At 34.3% G+C, this 18566-nt stretch overlaps 1 protein-coding gene across 1 annotated transcript; it reads left to right on the top strand.

Moving 5' to 3' along the window:
• Positions 1-51: 51 nt before the first annotated feature.
• Positions 52-18563, top strand: LOC135685983 (ATP-dependent DNA helicase DDX11). The gene is made up of 29 exons (XM_065202111.1): positions 52-204; positions 464-564; positions 863-900; positions 1181-1245; positions 1630-1722; positions 3320-3465; positions 3998-4049; positions 4855-4962; positions 5368-5455; positions 6846-6949; positions 7704-7799; positions 8034-8186; positions 8461-8507; positions 9264-9343; positions 10068-10124; positions 10553-10620; positions 10811-10849; positions 11498-11534; positions 11905-12021; positions 12719-12831; positions 13629-13701; positions 14143-14246; positions 14618-14767; positions 15011-15079; positions 15381-15496; positions 16385-16472; positions 17156-17216; positions 18013-18167; positions 18386-18563. The coding sequence occupies exons 1-29, from the start codon at positions 52-54 to the stop codon at positions 18413-18415; spliced, it is 2601 nt and encodes an 866-aa protein (XP_065058183.1). The 3' UTR covers positions 18416-18563.
• Positions 18564-18566: the final 3 nt, after the last annotated feature.

Raw genomic sequence — 18566 nt, 5'->3', positions numbered from 1 at the left:
TCGAGGCTGAATAATATTTGGCGGGAAAAATTCGAATTGGCCTAGGCAAAGATGGACAAAGATGAAAATGTCGAAGAATTGGATACACCTGGCTACTTTCCATTTCCCTTCCCGCCTTATGATATTCAAGAAAATTTTATGAAGAAGCTGTACACGACTGTTGAAGCAGAGAAAGTTGGAATCTTTGAAAGCCCGACTGGCACGGTAAGATAAAAAATCTAGCTTAGATTATTTGAGAAGTAAGTAACAGTTTATCCTTCAACGCTCACGCTCTGCTTAGAAAACATTAAATGAAACCTCCTTGTAAGCCCGAGATCCTTGCGAAAATGGAAATATTTATGCAAAAAGATCTTTGAAATGTCTAAAGACATATTTATATATATTTGATAAAAGGAAGGTATATGGTCAAGTGTATGGAATGGAGATGCCAGAGATGTGATACAATCATGATGTTATCTTCTAGGGAAAGTCTCTAAGTCTGATTTGCGGTATTCTTACTTGGCTACGAGATCATGATTTCAAATTGCAAAAAGAAGCAGAGGAAATCATGGGAACAGGGAAAATGTGAGCTGCTTAGCATTGTTAAGTTTTGGTCAATCTCTTAATGTTTAGCTATTTATATTTGTTACATGTTTGTGGTACATACAACACACGAAATATATTGCAAAACTCAAGTTTTTGCCAATAAAAGGAAAAGGAATATTCACAAATATTAACAATGAATATAGAATATGGTATGCTGCATCATTTGGTTTAAAAGTGTATTAATTTGATGTCAACATGCTAATAGGGAGCAAGATATGTGATATGCCTTTTTCTTTATGATGAATCATACCTATTACTTTGCCTCATTTCTTTTCAGAACTGAGACAGTTGACAAGTCTAAAGCACCAAATAATGGTATGAATATCTCTTTAAAGTTTCATATGTTGTTTTCTTCTAATTTTGAAATGTTTTTACAAATAGATAAATATCTTACCTTTCTTTTGAAAACTAGTGATTAGCACATTTGTTTCTATTGTACTAATTTTTGCCTGTGAAATGAAGCAAAGTTTGGCCTTTATTGAATTTAGCAACATATTGAATTCATTGGAATTACAATGCTTATTTGTTCCTCATCTTGTTATCATCACTGCTATGAACCTTTAGTAAATGACTATCCTTTCTTTGAAACTTTTAGAGCCAAGCTGGGTTAATGAATATGAAGAAAAGCAGGCAAAGAGGCAGCTTGCTGAGAAAATTGATGTATGTTACTTTTTTTTAATTTTTTTATATTCTCATAAAATTTACAACGACAATCAATTACAATACAAAAGCCTAGGGAGCATGGAAATGCATAACAACCCTAGCTGTATGTTACTTTGTTGAGAAATGAGTATTTTTTGCTATAGGTATGTAATCCTAAAAGATATCTTACCCAAATGAACTTAAAGCAGAATCAATCCCAACATCAGACTACATAATAACAGTTCTTTTCTTATAAAAATATGCGCAAAGCAGTCCCAGCCAAATCCAAGCTAAGCAGTTTTGTTTGCCACTTGCACTTGTTATCGCACCAAAAGCCCTGAAAGTGCTTTCAAATTAATTTCATTTGGTAACAAGATCTATGTGTGTGTTTTTCTATTTTAGAGACAGAAGGCAAAATTAGAGAAAAACCAAGCTAAGCTAGAGAAGCTGAAAAAAGAAAGGGAAGTAGCAGCAGCTGCAAGAAATAAGCGTAAAGTATGTTAATTTTTATCATTAAAAGATACATAGAAACATTGAAGCATCTTAATCTGCCTAGGACTCTTGTTTTTGTCCTTTGATATTTTTCTTTAATTAGACTTGAGAGCGTAAGGGAGAAGGGCTTTTTTCAAACTCTTGATTTGAATTGGGGGTCTAATATAGAGAGGGTAGATTATTTTAAATTTTCATTTAAAATGAAGAGGAAAAAGATTATTTATTTTTAGTTTGAAAAGGAAAGCTTAGTAGAGTGGAAGCTTATTGCAATTTTAGTATTTGAAAAGGGAACTTACTAGCATGTGGGGTTATTTGAAATTACCCCAAATGCTGTTATAGAAAGCTTAAAAGGGAAGGGAATTTGTTTTACTTTTTCATTTGAAAATTGGGTTTAAAGAAGAGAGAAGAACATGCCTGACAGAAAGAGGCAACTGGAGCTTTTATTGTGTTAGTCTTGTACATAATTTTAAGGAAAATCAGGCTATCAATTTTCTTTTTCATAGTCCAAAATCTTTGAAGTTTGTGAAAGATTCATAAGATTTGTCCACCGCGACTATCAATACTAGTTTTATCACTGCATATTTTTCCTTTTTATACCTGCACAAAACCATTTTTTACAATTAAATTAAAAGCCTAGAGTAAATTCCAGCCTTTACTTATTTCAAGCATAAGTTTTTTCCGCTTGATTTCTTCCATCCTTATAACGGAATTTATTACTTTGTCAGGCCCCCTCGACCTCGAGGCCCTAGGGAGATTGGCTCCCTGCCCCCTAATAGTCTAAAGTACAATGAATGGTAGTTTTTATCACTGCATACTTTCCTGCTTATCTGTGCACAAAACCATTTTATCACTGCAAATATTGGTTCTCATTCGGATCAAAAGAAGTTGATAATAACACAAGTTATTGGTAAACTACAATAGCGCACTAAATTAGGGTAGAATTAGGTCTCAGGTTAACGGAATTCAAAAAACTTTGATCAGATGTCATGAACATCGGGCTTCTCCATGGCTAGATTTTTGTAACAATAAAAATAAATTTCAAAATTAAATGAATTAATATTGAATTAGGGACAGAGTAAAAATGTTTTTTTATGCTACTATCTTTGCTGGATCGCGTTCTTTTAGCTGCTTGAAAAAATAGAAAGCAAACAAGTTCAAAAAAAGGAAAAGAGAAAATGAAATACTGGAATCCAGTTTCGTATTATCAAGAGACTTTATTTAACTCATAAGAGGCCTAAAAATGATGGAGAAATTGTCTTGGGATGAAAACGAAGCGTGATCTTTGACAGTGGAAGAAACTTCTTTTCTGATAATGAGTCATCTCTTTTGCGTGCAAAAACTTTTAAAATTAGCATTCATGTATGTTCATTATCTAGATTTTTGTTTATAAAGAAGGCCTGTTAATCACGAGCAATTTTCAATATACTAAAATGTTGTTTTTCTTCTAATTTCATGCCTGTATGCTTCTCTATGTCTTTCAGATCTTTATGATATATCATCTTACAGTTGATTTATATACATAAAAACATACATAAAAAGTGATATTTTCCCCTTTTCAAAGTACTAAATTCACTTACGTTTCCCCTTTCCACGAATTAAGCGTGAAGACAGCGTAGCAGAGGACGCTAAAGAAGGAAAATCAAACAACAAGGAAGTTGTTGAAGATGAAACGGAAGATGATGACGATGAACTTGTCCTTAGCGATTACAATAGTGATGGGGACGAAAAAGACCCGGATAAGTCCAGGTAAACCGTCCTCAAGGGATTTTCTATTGGAAAAAAATGAACAAAAAACATGTCTCAGAAAGTTGATAAAAAATGAAAGGGATGCATCTTTCTCAAAGGAGCATGAAATTAAAGAATATTGTAATACTTTAGGATATTTTTATCTCGAGAGCCAATCATTAGTTGCCTTTGCTGTGTAAGAAAGTCTTCTTCAATAGAGGCCTGAAAATTCGAGATCTCCTCCAACATTTGTTTTTACTAATATGAAATGGGGTTATGGATGAAAGAATTCAAACAAAAATAATCAAAGGTAGAAACTGTACTATCATTGTGACAAGCAACAACAAGGGTCACTTTGGTTTTTTGCTGCAAACCAAGACTTTCCAAGCTTAAAACAAACCACTTAATGCAGCTTATTTGTTATTCTCGCATAATTTCATTGGGAATTCCAAGGGTCCAACTCCGAATTCTGGCTAATTGCACTTTCCAAATACCACATGCACTTGGCGTTGCCTTTTTCTGTTAACTATACAGGCTTTTTGTTGTTTTGCAGTTCTGAAAATGAAACTGACAGTGAATCAGAAGAAGACTGCGCTTCCGTGAAGGTTTTCTTATTTGCTCGCCTTTCATATAAATCAACATATTTTACGCCAGGCTGCAAATTTCATTATTCTTTCTCGGAATGCGCCTCAAAGCTATCTTCTTATTGCCAAGATGTTAATTCTCTGTTTTTGTTTTATCTCTTTTCTTTTACATCTTTGTGATCATTCGTAAATATTTTCCTTGTCTACATCAAGGTCACTCAATTCTTTCCAAGGAGTGTCTTTAACCCTCGGGGGGGGGGGGCCTTTTTTATTTAGGGGTGCCTTTTTCTGAAAAGTGCGGAATTATCGGTATCACTTTTTGAAATATGTGCGGAACTATGGGTACCATTTGATAAAACAAAGAATTATGGGCACTATTTTGGGAAAATATTGCAAAATTATTAGGTGGGATATTTAGCATTAACAAAATGAACGGCCAGTTAGAAAAAAAAACTATGAAATATGTGTAATATTGAGATTTGGGGCAAAGCTCATGCAAAATTCGTTTAATGATTTTTATGTGCTTTAAAATGTTATTTGCTTTGCGGAATTATGGGCATAGTTTTTATCATGTTTGCGAAATTATGGGTCACATTTTTTCAGACATTTGAGGATTTATGGGTCCAAATTTTTAACCAAAATGGCACGTCCCCGTCAAAAATTAGTAACCAAAATGGCACCCTCCGAGCTTTAACCTCTTCCTTGCCAATTTCTGCGTACTCTTTTTAGCTGATCAAGATTTTTATCCTACCAAAGTTGTTTAGGCCTGTTAAAATCATCATTACTTTTCATAATAAATATAGTTTTTCTCTGGTTTTGTTGACAGATTTTTTACTGTAGCCGAACACATTCCCAACTGGCGCAATTCGTTAATGAAGTGAAAAAGAGCCCATTTGGAAAGGAAGTGAAGGTCGTTTCGTTGGGATCTAGACAGGTCGGACCTTGATTCATAAATAATCCAGTTTTGTGTTCTGTAAACGTAAATTTATGTAATATTTATATTTTTAAGTCCAAGGGGATAACTGAGCTCCTCCTGATTATCATTAATGCAAAGGAAATTTTTCCCTCTTGCGTAGTTGCTCCTATTCTCGATTATTTTTTGAGTATTGTAGATATTTTTTCTCGAAGTGGTTATTTCACTGGAGTTCTAGATATTTCGTCACAAAATGATACTCATTTCAGTAATAAAGCCGACAGGTTCTTTTAACAAAGCAATCTTATTCCAGTTCGAAATTCTACTAAACGGACTTTGAAAAGATTGGCATTGTGGCAAAAGATAGCTTTTATTGCATCGCTTCTCAAAATCATTCTCCAATTCTTTCCTGTTTTTATTATGTAGAATCTTTGCATCAACGAACAAGTACAGAACTTGCGAAGTAACCACAGAATAAACGAAAGGTGTTTGGAGTTACAGCGACTGAAAAATGGTATCAAGAATGTTTTTTGAATCATTAGTAATTACAAATGCTCTTTTTCGCAATACCGTAAATCCTCAAACCTAATCAGCCCCCAACCTAGAACTACAAATTGTCAATAAGCCCCCCTCGAATAAGCCCCCACTGCTACCGTAAATTCTCAAATTGGACCCCTCTATTTGATGATTTTTGCCATCTGAGATTGCCTATGGCGTTTTATTGAATTGCCACAACAAATTCATACTTTTGGTAGTAATTAATTGAATGCACATAGAGAAATTCCTACTAAAATAAACGAGGTCTTTCAATAATGTCTTCCTAATGTTTACAATAATTTTATAAGGCCCTCCCCCTCGAATAAGCCCCCATCCAAAAATGTCAAAAAAAAGCCCCCAGGGGGCTAATTCGAGGATTTACGGTAATCTGAACTTATCCTCAAGAGACTTATTTTATGCACGTTGTTGGCATGTCAGGTAGTATCATCCACATAAATTTTTACTCTTATTAATATTTTGTTAATTTCATAACCTAATGTTTTAATTTCAAATCGGTCAATCATAGAGGCTTAAATTTCGTCCTGTTAATATCAATAAAATACAATCATTGTCAATGGAAAAATGGAGACCAATATATTGTTCGAAAGCCATGTGTAAACGGAGTACTTAGATAAACAAATTTTTGAAAAGCGAGTTCTAAAATTGCGGAATTATGATTTCTTCCTAGCCGAACAGAAAAGCTTCCTGATTTAATGTTTGGTGCAGTATTTGATGTTTTTTGCAGTATCCGACGCTTCTCTATGTATAAATGTCGTTTTATAAGCTGTAAATCGTTATGGAGAGGGGGGGATGGTGCTAGAGGCTCAGGGGAGCAAATTTCTGCTTTTGCTATTGTTTTGGCAACATTTTGCACAAAGGTCTTGACCGAACTCCTTGTTACCTTGAATGTAATAAAGCAATGAAGAACACCTTACATCCCGTTATTGCAATGAAGTAATGAAGAAGTAATAAATATTAAAGAAGGAGTATAGGAATTAAAGAATTTATCAACATTAAAATATAATGCACTCATTCAAAAGGTTACGAAACAGCGAATTCATATTTTCCCCCTTTTCATTATATTTTAACCAGCAATTATTATAAAAAGGATGCTAAAATTATTTAAACAGAACAAGATCAAAACATTTATTAAAAACAAGATGTTTCTACAATTTTGTGAAGATAAATGAAACGAAACAAATCTGAAGGTGAAAAACATTCTAATTTTTTGTTATTTTATCTTTCCAAAATTTACTTAAAGTTTAGTAAAGACATCTTTTAAAAGTAATTTCATTGCAAATCCTTCAAGATTAAAAAATTTAACAATTTTTCAATATAAACGTTTGCAAAATTTTCTTCTTTCTTAGATAAAAAGGCCAACAAGGAAAGAAAAAAACGTAGGAAGCTCATTGGAAACGGATGTAAATATTACCAAAAAAAGAAAATGAAAGACTTTGTTGATAACGTTTTTGTGAGTCCTGTGGTCTGAATACTTTTAAAATATTGCATTTTTCTAAACCAGTTCATTGTTAAATAACTTTAAACACTGACGAGCTAGCTTGAAATTTGCCACCAATCTGGAATGGTTTAACTGTCAGCTTAATTCATTTTAGCAGTCTATGATTTTAGAATACAGACATCCCTGGCTGACGGTGTTGAGATTTGCCGCCCCCTTCCCCATTTAAATGTTTATACCCCTCCAATTAAAATACATATGCTCCAACTTTGTGTGGGGGAGAGGGTTGTTGAAGAATGCATGCATGCTACCTGGAATATGTTTTGGGGTATTTTTCAAAAGCTCTGTCTATGGTTTTAGCACTGTAGAACATGTTTGTATATCTTAAAGGTGTTTAATCCCGTTTTTAAGTTGTTGATAAGATGTTGTGATAAGTGCGAATAGTCTTGAAAAACAAACTTCAGTTTTAAATCCCTAATTCAGCTATTCTCTCTCCTTTGAAACAGTTTTTGTTTTCCTTAGGTTTAAATAGACGTAGGAAGTATATTTTTTCTGTAGCTTGATGATATTGCCTAAACTAGCAAAATTTTGTTTGGGGGGGGGGGGGGATCTAGCTGAAGAAGTAATATTTGGTAAAGAATTTGATAATATCAGAACAAGACTTGAACAGATGGATGTTCCAATAATTTTGACAGACGTATGCTAACTAAGCTATTTTTTCAATAAACAAAACACACGGTATTGCTAAACTGGCATTGTCAATTTTCAGGTCGACGTGCATGATATCGAACAACTCGTTCAGCTGGGCCAAGACCTTGCCACCTGTCCCTACTATGGAACAAGACACTCAGTTCCACAAGCTCAGGTAATGGCATCAACACTTTTGCTATAAAAAGTATTTAATTGAATTGATACATTATACATTTGCTCTGATATTACTTAAATGCGCAATTTTTTGGGTAATATTCAGTGAATAGAAGCGAATTAGCCCATTCTATGCAGCTAGGGGTATCACAAGTGTAGATTCAATCGATCAGCATCGTTTGTAATACTTTTCAAGTATGTAGCAATCATGCATCGTTTTGCTCTTTCTCTGCAGCTTGTCGTTCTCCCCTACAACACATTGCTGCACAAAGCAACGCGAGATGCAATCGGAATCAAGCTGAAAAACAGCGTTGTAATTGTGGACGAAGCTCATAATCTGATTGACACTATAAACAGCTTGCACAGCATCGAAGTATCGGGTTTACATGTGAGTAAAAAAATGCCTGCTATATATCTGATCCATGGGCTCCGGTGAGGGGGAGGGGGGAAGGGTGGTGGGGTGCAAGGGAAAATTTAAGAAGCATAACACAAGATTTTGAAAAATCTCTTTTGTTTTTGCAAAAAAATGTGGTTGCATGCTCCCTGGCCTTTTTGGGAGAATTTGCTTCCTCCTTGTTTTGCTGTAAAAATTTATTAACGATGGAGGATGGAATAACGGCATTTGTAATGCATCTGTTTGACCTCTATAAAATTACTCGTAGATATCGACGTCACGCGATCAACTTAGCCAGTATCTCACTCGCTATAGGTATGCAGTTGGTTTTTTTTCAAATCTTCCTTTCATTTATCAGCTACTTACAAATACCAATAATTAAAGTGCAGGATAGTTCTGATTTTTTCCAATTGAAGCGTTAATTTTTTCTCTTAGGCCGACTTTTGACAATTCATTATTCAAATTTTTTAAACTTCAGCAAATTAAGCTTTCTCTTGAATAATCATACAACCCGGAATTGACTATATAACCGGACATTGACCTTCAAACCGGACATTGACTGATAACTAGATATTGACTATGTAACCGGAGATTGACTTTATATCCGGACATGACTATATAACCGGATTTGACTATATCACCGGATATTGACTATATAACCGGATATCGACCATATAACCGGACATTGACTATATAACCGGACGTTGTGTTTTGATTATTCTAACCAATCGTCTTAATTTGTCATTTGAGACTCAATCTGGAATTAATAAAACTTAAATCTCTCCTTTAATGTTTAGATGAACAAATTTTCAAATTCTAATATTAATACTATATTGTATATTTTTTGCTAAAACAAACCCAACTAACTGATGTCATTTCTAATTAATTCAAAAATACCGGGAAGAAAGATGAACCTTAAATTTTTATGTTGCTTTCCCCTGGCCTACCTATGTCTCTAACCTGGTCCTCGATAAATATTTTTACAGATATTTTTCTGAAATTTTAAAACCTTTTTTATCATATATTCGTTTTTGTGGATCTTTATTTAATCTTGATTAACAAATTCTTTAGATCGCGACTAAAGTCGAGAAATTTGCTGCACATAAACCAATTGCTTTTGATTATGGATCTTTTAATGAAATTCCTCGGAGGTTTGTCTAAGAAATACTATATTCAATGCTTACCGAAAGAAACCAGAAATTATATCTAGGCCTAGACTTGCTCTGTTAGCCTTTGTTGCGCTATTGCCTCACTTTGAGGACGCTACAACAAACTACTTTGATATTGTCACAGGAAAATACAGCAAAAGATAAATACTTACTGTTGACAGTTGGAACGCTACACTGTTACAACCACACCAGGGAAATTGCAATTGGCAGCGAAAAAGAAGTAAAAACATTTTACCAACAAGCACCTTTACATGCGAATGAAAGAGTTGTACAACTGTGCAAGGCGGGGGGAGAGGGGGGGGGGGTGGATTTGAGAAGTTTGGAAACGAAAATAAGAACGGGACAAAATTCAAGTTGCCAGTTTTTGAGTGCCTTGTAGTGTCCGTAATGTGAGGCTGTAGCGAAAGAGAGGCTCATGGAGTAAGTCCACATTGAGTAAGTCTAATCCCGCACAATCCCGCGCATTATAAGTTTAAAAAATACACAATATTCATCATTCGATTATTATAAATTCTGTTGATAAAGTTACCTATCTTTAACATTTCAGCGACATCTACCGATGCGTATTTGCTGTTTAATGTAGTACTATTCTGGGCAAATTGATAAATTCTATCAAAGACATCTGAATTTGTTTGTTTTCTCCTCCCTAACTTTGCCGTGCGGTCATAGAGCTTTGTAGCAGCAAAACGTACCTTTCATATTTCAGTTGCTGCAGGGTCAAAGTCACATTACCCAGAAAACGGAAAGAAGGGTGAACAAAAGGGTAATTATTCATCTTTGGACAAGATAACCAAGGCTATTTAGCTCCCAATACTTGTATAAGATTTAGAATCTTCTAAATTTTGTCACTGAATAGAACGAAGTCCAGATGTATATATTTTTCACTCTCTCTTTTACTTTACCTTCCTTTTCTTTAATACATCGCCCTAATTTTTAGCAACATTTTCATCTAGTCATTAATTTCCCGTCCCCTCAAACTAAGACCAGATTCAATTTTACGTTGCATCCTTTCACTAAACATACCGAATATCTACATAAAGTCGCAAAATTCTGCCTCCAATATACCCCTGTTCTATTCTATTTTTGTTATGTAGCTAACAAACCTTAACTTTGTTAGACACCATCTTGTCTTTGTTGGAGCTTGTCCATTGTTTCAATAGTATTTTTGACCATTTTTTTGTTCCTTTGCAGAAGCAAGTTTATATACAATCAACGATTTTGTGTTTTCAACGAATATTGATAACCTGAATCTGTTTAAGGTGAGAGATAATTTGATACAAATTTTTTCACATAGCAAGATAGATTTAGGTATGAAATTACTGCAAAGAGATGTTTTATTTTCAAAGAAAAATCACTTCATTAGCAATTGAAATAAAAATTCCTGGTTTTTTTGTCATCCAAGACGCATATTTGACCATTGTTTATAAATATTGATTCCTTTACTTGCAGATACGAAGATACTGTGAAAAAAGTTTGATATCAAAAAAGGTATTTTATGTTAAAGAAATTATAAAATTATCAGAATAATTGAATTCCAAGACCTAAATTGAGAAATGATTGACAATCTACTCAATACTGAACAATAATTTCTTTCCGTTTGACCCGTACAACACTATTAAACATTGTGTTTTGAAGTTTGATAGAAATTGTTCCCAGAATTGGAATTATGTCAACAGAAAATTATTGGCCTTGTTTTGACCGATGAAAATATTCTAAGATCTCGCGTGAAAGCAGAGTCGAAGTGAGAAAATGAACCTGTTTGTCTACATGTAACAATTAGTGTACATATTAGGGTTTGTAAAAGGCCATTACCTCCAACTTTTCTCAGTTTCTTCAAAAATGTCTATCCTCGGGCCCTGTTTTTTTAGAAAACTTCTCACAAAATTTTTTTAATGTTGCATGTCAGTAATGGTCATTCTGTTTTTGGGGCGTTTAAAACCCCATGAAACTTTCAAGCCTCTGGGCCCAAACCATTAGCATATCTTTAGGCCAATGCTTTTCTGTTTGTTTTTTAAAGAAGGTTAAAAGCTGTGAACGAAGGGGCATTTTTGAGGATGAATTTTTGCAATGACTCCAATATGTGTATTTGATAAGATATTCATGGTTTTATGAGGTTATTTGGTTCCGTTTTTGTAGCTGAACGGATTTGTGGACAAATACTCCACCTCAGTAGGTAAGTAAATACGAAATTGTTCAAAATAACTCAACTTACTTGTCTGACATTGATTTCTGGTAAAGTGCCCCGTCGAATTGGTGGCATTTCAACACGATGAATTTATTTTTGTTATGATCTTGAAATAAGCAGTTATTGGAATGCGAAAACTGTGAGGTGAATTTCAATGGTTGAACCAAATTGTGAAGTAACAAAGCGTACTAAAGCACTTTTCGTCCGAAATTCTTCAGAGTATAAATGTCGGATACTGTAACATTGTCTCTGAAAGGTGGATGGGGAATGTGCCCACTGTGCCCCCGGTCCCTGTGACTATTTATAAAATATTCTTCTCGATGGTATGATAGCAAGAGACCTATTTATGTCATTTCAGGCTGTATGGAAAATGAACTCGAGGCAACACGAACATCTCAGTTTTATCATATCGAGGCTTTCTTAGATGCCTTGACCAACGCGAATAAAGATGGTCGAATTCTCGTCGTTAGAAATGGTGAAGATCAATTTTATTATAAATTAGCTAATAAACCTTCCTGCCCCGGTATTCATTATTTATTTCTGATTTTTCATTTCTCATTTTAGAATTTAGCATTTCTCCCAACCTTCAAATTTTTAGCGATGTTTTCTTTTATTTTGCCATTTGTTAGACATCGACCAAGCTTCATAGTGTTGTCATCTAGGACTGAAATTCATTGTTTTCTCGACATTATGGGACAAACAGCAAAGATTTATCGATGTTATTTAAGCTTATGGTAAAATCTTGGCACATGGTATTATGATAAAAATGGTTTGGGGCTAGAATATGCTTTCATTCGTCGTGCTTTCATATCTTTTTTCGCCCTATGTTCTGTATACTTTTTATCTGAAACGATTAATTTGAAAGTTTCTGTCTATTCATTATAATATCTTACACCTGTTATTGATTTGAATGTTCCCCTGCGGTTCCTATAATATTCCCCAGGGCCTTGCGGCTAAAGCATTGCCCAACTTACTTTTCTTCTGGGACTTGTCAAAATTGTTTGACTAAAATCTCCCATGATTAGAAATATCTTGATATAATATCTTTGAATTATCCCTGCTAATAAAATGGGGTTTGCAAAAGCAGTTACCCACAACTTGTAAGTAATACTGCTGCACTCTACTAAGTAATACAGCCCCCTGTAATTATCATAATGTTATCAATTTTTCAGAGCTGTTAAGTCAGAGCAAGCTGAAATTTTTGCTTCTCAATCCGGCCGTTCATTTTGCGGACATTACCAAAGAAGCAAGGGCTGTTATAATTGCTGGAGGAACAATGCAACCGGCAAGTTTCAATCTACATTCATTTCCAATTTTGATATGCTTCTTCCGGGGGGTGGAAAGGGGGGTTAACTTTCACATACACTGGTATGGGATGTGCCATTTTTGGGGGTACCTTTTTCCAAATAGAAAATGAATTTCAGGGTAGCGATTTTGGTATAATAAATCATGGTCATGAATTTCGGGATTGATTTTAGAATGACCTTAAATTTTGGGGTAACGTTTTTTAAAGAAAGGTAATATTTCGTTATTTACTTTTTGCAAATTTGATTTAAATTTAAGGGTATGCATTTCTTTTTGTATCCAAATTTTGGGGTAGGGTTTTGGGAAAATTGATAAATGTTAGGGTATATTTTTCATATTTTAAAATGGCAAATCCCCGTTCTCTGCTTAATGAATAACCCCCCCCCCCCCGGCCTTTAGTCACCGATTTGAAATTTCATACTGTTTTGAGCAAATAAGATGATGCTCTTAGCTTTCTATGGAAAGAGTTTTACTTAACACCTAAAAATAAAGATAATAGGCAAGAAATAGTTCATTAAGAGCAAGGTGCGAGAATTTAGAACTTGTTTTTAGGTATTTTGAAACTGACGCACCGCAAACATATAGGCTTTTATTCGAAAGATTTTAGTACGATCTTGTAATGTAACATTTGCATCAAGAACAGGCACGGATATATAACATCCCGTTAAAAGGGCCTTCATGTTTCCCAAATAGGTAATATTGTTTCAGATCTGATCTTTTTCAAAATCTTTACCTTTAGTTTCTTCTACAATTTATATTTGTTTAAAATATTTTTAGGTATCAGAGTTCAAGGAAGTTCTGCTGCATTCAGCTGGTGTGCCTTTAGAAAGGATAACTGAGTTCTCTTGTGGTAATTTACTTTTTTCTTTTACTGGTCTCGGTTAGCTTCAGGATTACTAAGTCATTCAAACCACATATGTGACATTGTAAATCTGAAACATGTAGTCTTGTGATGCTAATATTTTATTTGTTTCTATGGATAGAACCATATTTGTTAACTGTATCTAAGTTTTGATTAAAACAGTCCAATGAAGGATAACTTAAGCATCCTCAGTGCAAAACTAAAGCAGTTTGTACTCGTGAGTGGCAGCCTGAAATATTTGATGATCAAGCTGGATTAGTTTGAAGCAAAGTCTGGATCGAAATGGTCCAATTAACAAATAAGCCTTCTTTACATCTTTTTCTAGCCAATTAATACTCTCAAATGTCTTTTGTTTAATAAATCTTGAGTCAATCGAAGCATTTCCAAATACCTAAGGTATATCATTCTGACCCTTGGTTCGTCTTTTAGGCCATGTCATTCCTCCTGAAAATCTTGTTGCCATAGCGTTGAGCAAAGGACCTTCTTCACTGGATCTCGATTTCACGTATCAAAGTCGAGACCAGAACAATATGGTGAGGAATTTCAGACATCTCATTTAACTTGCTTTCTTTTAAGAATATAGTGTCAAATTCATGAGAGAAACGATAAAATACCACTATTGAATTCGTGAAAAGAGTTTATGGGGGATTTTATAACTTTTAGTGGAATGCAAAGTTTTAAACAGCTCTAAAAAATCCAGTTTGAATTTCTATCTTCCCCATTAACTTGATTTACATCTTACTTATTTTCCCTCATAAAATGACTCAAGAAATGTTTCTAACATACTTTCATATTTCTTATTGCTTCTAATACAATATACTTGAAAGAATAAATCGAATACACTTTCACTTCAAGTCTAATTTATCTTAATTTCTTTTTTTCTTTATCGTTTTTAAAATTAAAGATCGAAGAACTTGGACGTTTGTTAGTAAACATATGTGCTGTAGTTCCTGCTGGCATTGTCTGCTTCTTCCCGTCATACGACTATGAGGAAAGAGTGCACGCTAAATGGCTTGAAAAGGGGATCTTGCAGCGGATAGAGTCTCGTAAAAAGGTAACCTTTCCCCTTGTTAAAATTGTTTTCAAGTTATAATTTGCTAAATCTGTTTTCTTTTATCACTGAATCTAACGTATTGGGAAAGATAATTGTTGTTCTTTGTTTTTCCAAAAAAATGACAAAAGGTACCCTCTGTCTCAATGTTTTAGCCAGAATTTAGGCTGCGAAGCCTATTTTCTCCTGTCTGCATCCAAAACAGCTTTAAAAGTATTAATTTGCGATGTTTGATATTTTTTACAGGTTTTTAGAGAGCCAAGGAAATCGGGAAGAGTTGATCAAGTGCTAGGAAACTATGCTGAATTCATAAAAGTACACTTTCATGATTTTGTTTTCTCTCACTCAAGATTTCTTAGTACACTTAAAACAATCAAATGGAAACTTCTTTGCAGCTATGATATATGAAAATTCTGTCTCTAAAGCAGGATTGAGCAGTGAATTTAGATCCAAGACAAGGATGCATTGTGTTGTTTTATGTATAAAATGGACTGTTGTATTAAAAGTATTGTTGTTTTTTTGACAACTGCAGAAAGTATCTTGAAAATTAATACACACTATTTGTTATAGCAGGTTCTGGACTCAAAAGTCATTTTATTCATCTTATTATTTTCAGAGAACAAAGCATGTTCGTTCACCAACTGGAAAGCCACAACAAAATGGAGCGTTACTATTGAGTGTTGTCGGGGGAAAAATGAGTGAGGGCATCAACTTTTCTGATGATCTAGGACGGTAAGAAGTGATTTAGTGAAAGAGCTAGTTGATCATTTGTGCCATTATGCATAGTGATATTTAGGAATTATGCTTGGAAGGCTTTTCTTCTGCGCCACAAAAGACCTCCGCTCCCTGTGAAGTGGTTGTCGAGTAACAGAAAACTGCTGGTTTGATCCTCAAATGCAATGAGCAGGACAGAAGGTTGCAAAATTTTGAGACAAATATAATGCAAAAATATGGATAAAATATCAACATAAGGCGATGTAAATGCAAGTGATCCGAGGATGTTATGATAAAAGCAGTAACGATGAAGTGTTAATCCTGTATAAAGATTCGTGTTATTATATTATTATTATAAGCAACAGTGGTAAACACTCAGACCTTGAAGTTGTTGGCATTGTCTAGAAGGATGTTTTACAATATCAAATCTCAGGCACGAGAACAATTATTAAATAGGGATGAGGGAATACATGATGTAAATCAGATTGCTTTTAAAGAGGAGAGCTCTTATACTGAAAGTATTTTGGAAATGTCAGCGTACAGGCGTCTTGTATGAGCAAGAGTGCTTTTTGTAATGGCCTAAAACTCAATTATTTTGATTTCAAAATTTTGCAATAAACGAATGGATTAAAAAAATGATATTTAAGAATATGTTTTACAACAGAACATAAAGAGAATAAAAAATTGCGTTGCTTCATTAATAAAAGGAACATAGGTAAGATAATAGGATATGGTTTTCTATCTATGATTTTAGAATAAATGAAGGTTAATAACGTTTTCCTTATGAATAAATCTAGTTTAAATATTATTAGCGTTTTCTCAGAAAATTGCATGTTTGACCAACACATAATTTGATGAATATGGACCTAAAGTTGTCTTACACAATCGTGCTGGATATTTTTGCAGGTGCATTCTCATGGTTGGTCTTCCTTACCCAAACAGGACATCACCCGAGCTGAACGAGAAAATGGCTTATCTTGATAAATGTGTTGGGGTAAGTCTCTAATCACCGTTAAATCAGTTTTGTCCAAATGAATGAATTAATTAATAGTTGAACGAATTGATGAATGAATTTATCAATTAATTGATTCAATAAACTATTGGGGAAGGAGCAATTTAATGAAGATATGAACCGATTAATTTATTAATAAGTTGATTAAATGATAAAATTATAGTCATGAAGTATCAATGGATGAATTAATGAATAAGGGATATTGGTTGGTTTTTGTTTCATGGTACTGAAAATTTTTTTAAAAACTTTCTCATTACAAGGAATTTTGTTTCAAACATCGAAATAAATATTTTAGCTTTATCCAAATTTTCAGAGGTTAACTTTCACTTATTTGTCAGTCAAACGAACCAAACAAGGACCCAATCAAAGACGCCATTTTTCGTCTCGCGTCATTTTCGATCCGTACGTGGATATAAATGCTTTCCCCCCCTGTCGACATTATCCGAAGTTTATACACTGAAGAGTGTCGGACGAAAAAGGCTTTAGTATAATATGTGCCTGCTATTCCGTGCTTGTTACAAATTGTGCGGTACGAAAGGCTTGTTTTCATTCCTAGTCGAGGTTGAATACTTTCAAGATATCCGCAAGTATTATCTGACATATGAAAATCTCACACTATTCTGTGTTTTTTATGTTGATTCACTGACAAGTCACTTTTCTTTCAGCCCAAGGCTGGCCAAGAACACTACGAAAATATATGCATGAAAGCAGTTAACCAGTCAATCGGTATCTTTTATGTCACGTGATCGTGTGTGCATTCCATTGCTATATCTGCCATGCCTTAAGTAGGGCCGCCGAGAGGTTTCGGAGGCCCCTTGGGAAAAGCCAAACGACGAAGCCCCGTGCGAGCATAAAATTTTTGTGCAAAGCACTTTAGATTAGCTTAAAAGACATTTCAGAATATTTTTTGCAAACATTTTTTTGCAATCGTATAAAGCACTTTGCTATTTTTGCTATGCTTTGCTATGTATTTTAAAATAGAATTCATTACTTCATGAGACTCTCTAGATCTAGCGAGCCTCATTAATTTATTACTCTCGGCGGGCTTGGCTTAAAGTGTAAAATATTGCTACAATCACTTAAAAAGGTCTTTGAACACTAACTTCAGTTTTCAAAATTTAGAATTTTTTTACACATAGCTTGTGTGATATTTACCTACACTGTTAGGGGAGCGAAAGAAGTAGTGTCAGGGTTGAGAGATGACCTAAAATAGTCTTATCTAAGATAGAAATCTTTTTTGAAGACAGTTTAGTCCATATCTTTAAACCCACAAGAGCTCAAAAATTTGATTAACTCATAACGTTTTTGCATTTTCTTTGGTTTTAACTCAATTCTTTTCGAACCTACCTGTCAGATATCTTGTACTTTATCTAGTTATAGTTCAATTTGTAGCACCGTAGCAACTTTCGCAGCCAAATAATTCAACGTTAAAAATATCATGTAGAATTTCAGATTTCATTCATAAAAATTTGTTTGTTTCATTTTTTTAATTGCTAATTGCCTTTGCTTGTTTTCCATTTAGGCCGGGCAATTCGTCACAGAAGCGATTTTGCGTGTATAGTTTTACTGGATCAAAGATACTCAAGGAGTCACGTGCAGGCGAAGCTACCATCTTGGATACGCTCTCGCTTACAAACACATCCTCGTTTTGGGCCAGCCTTTGCTGCTGTTAATAAGGTGGGTTAATCTCATGTTCAACATCCAAATTTTGATCGTAATTTACGACTTACAGATCTCAGCAACTTGTATACAAACTAGCTTTAAGGACGAAGTTTTGTTTAGAGAATTATCAGGCTACAAATCTATCTGCTAACTGACAGGACACCCCGCGGTTTGCGCGCACATTACCCGCTATTTATTGCAGCGTTCTCTAATTTTCTATTTTTACATTTCAGTTCTTCGTCGACAAGAGAGAAAATCCTTAGTTTGCAGAGAACTTTTGCGTTGAAATTTTAAATCGAATTTCTGTTTGCCATGTTGATTTAGTTGCTATGCCAGAAGTTATTCGCATATAAGAATTTTGGTATCGAGTTAATTATTCAAAATTCATGATTAAGTGGTCAATAAATCTCAGTG

Source organism: Rhopilema esculentum, chromosome 6 (assembly GCF_057945365.1).
Source record: "Rhopilema esculentum isolate cy_ngs chromosome 6, ASM5794536v1, whole genome shotgun sequence".
Lineage (NCBI taxonomy): Eukaryota > Metazoa > Cnidaria > Scyphozoa > Rhizostomeae > Rhizostomatidae > Rhopilema > Rhopilema esculentum.
Note: the sequence above shows the minus strand (reverse complement) of the source record. Positions and strands in the feature narration are given on the sequence as shown.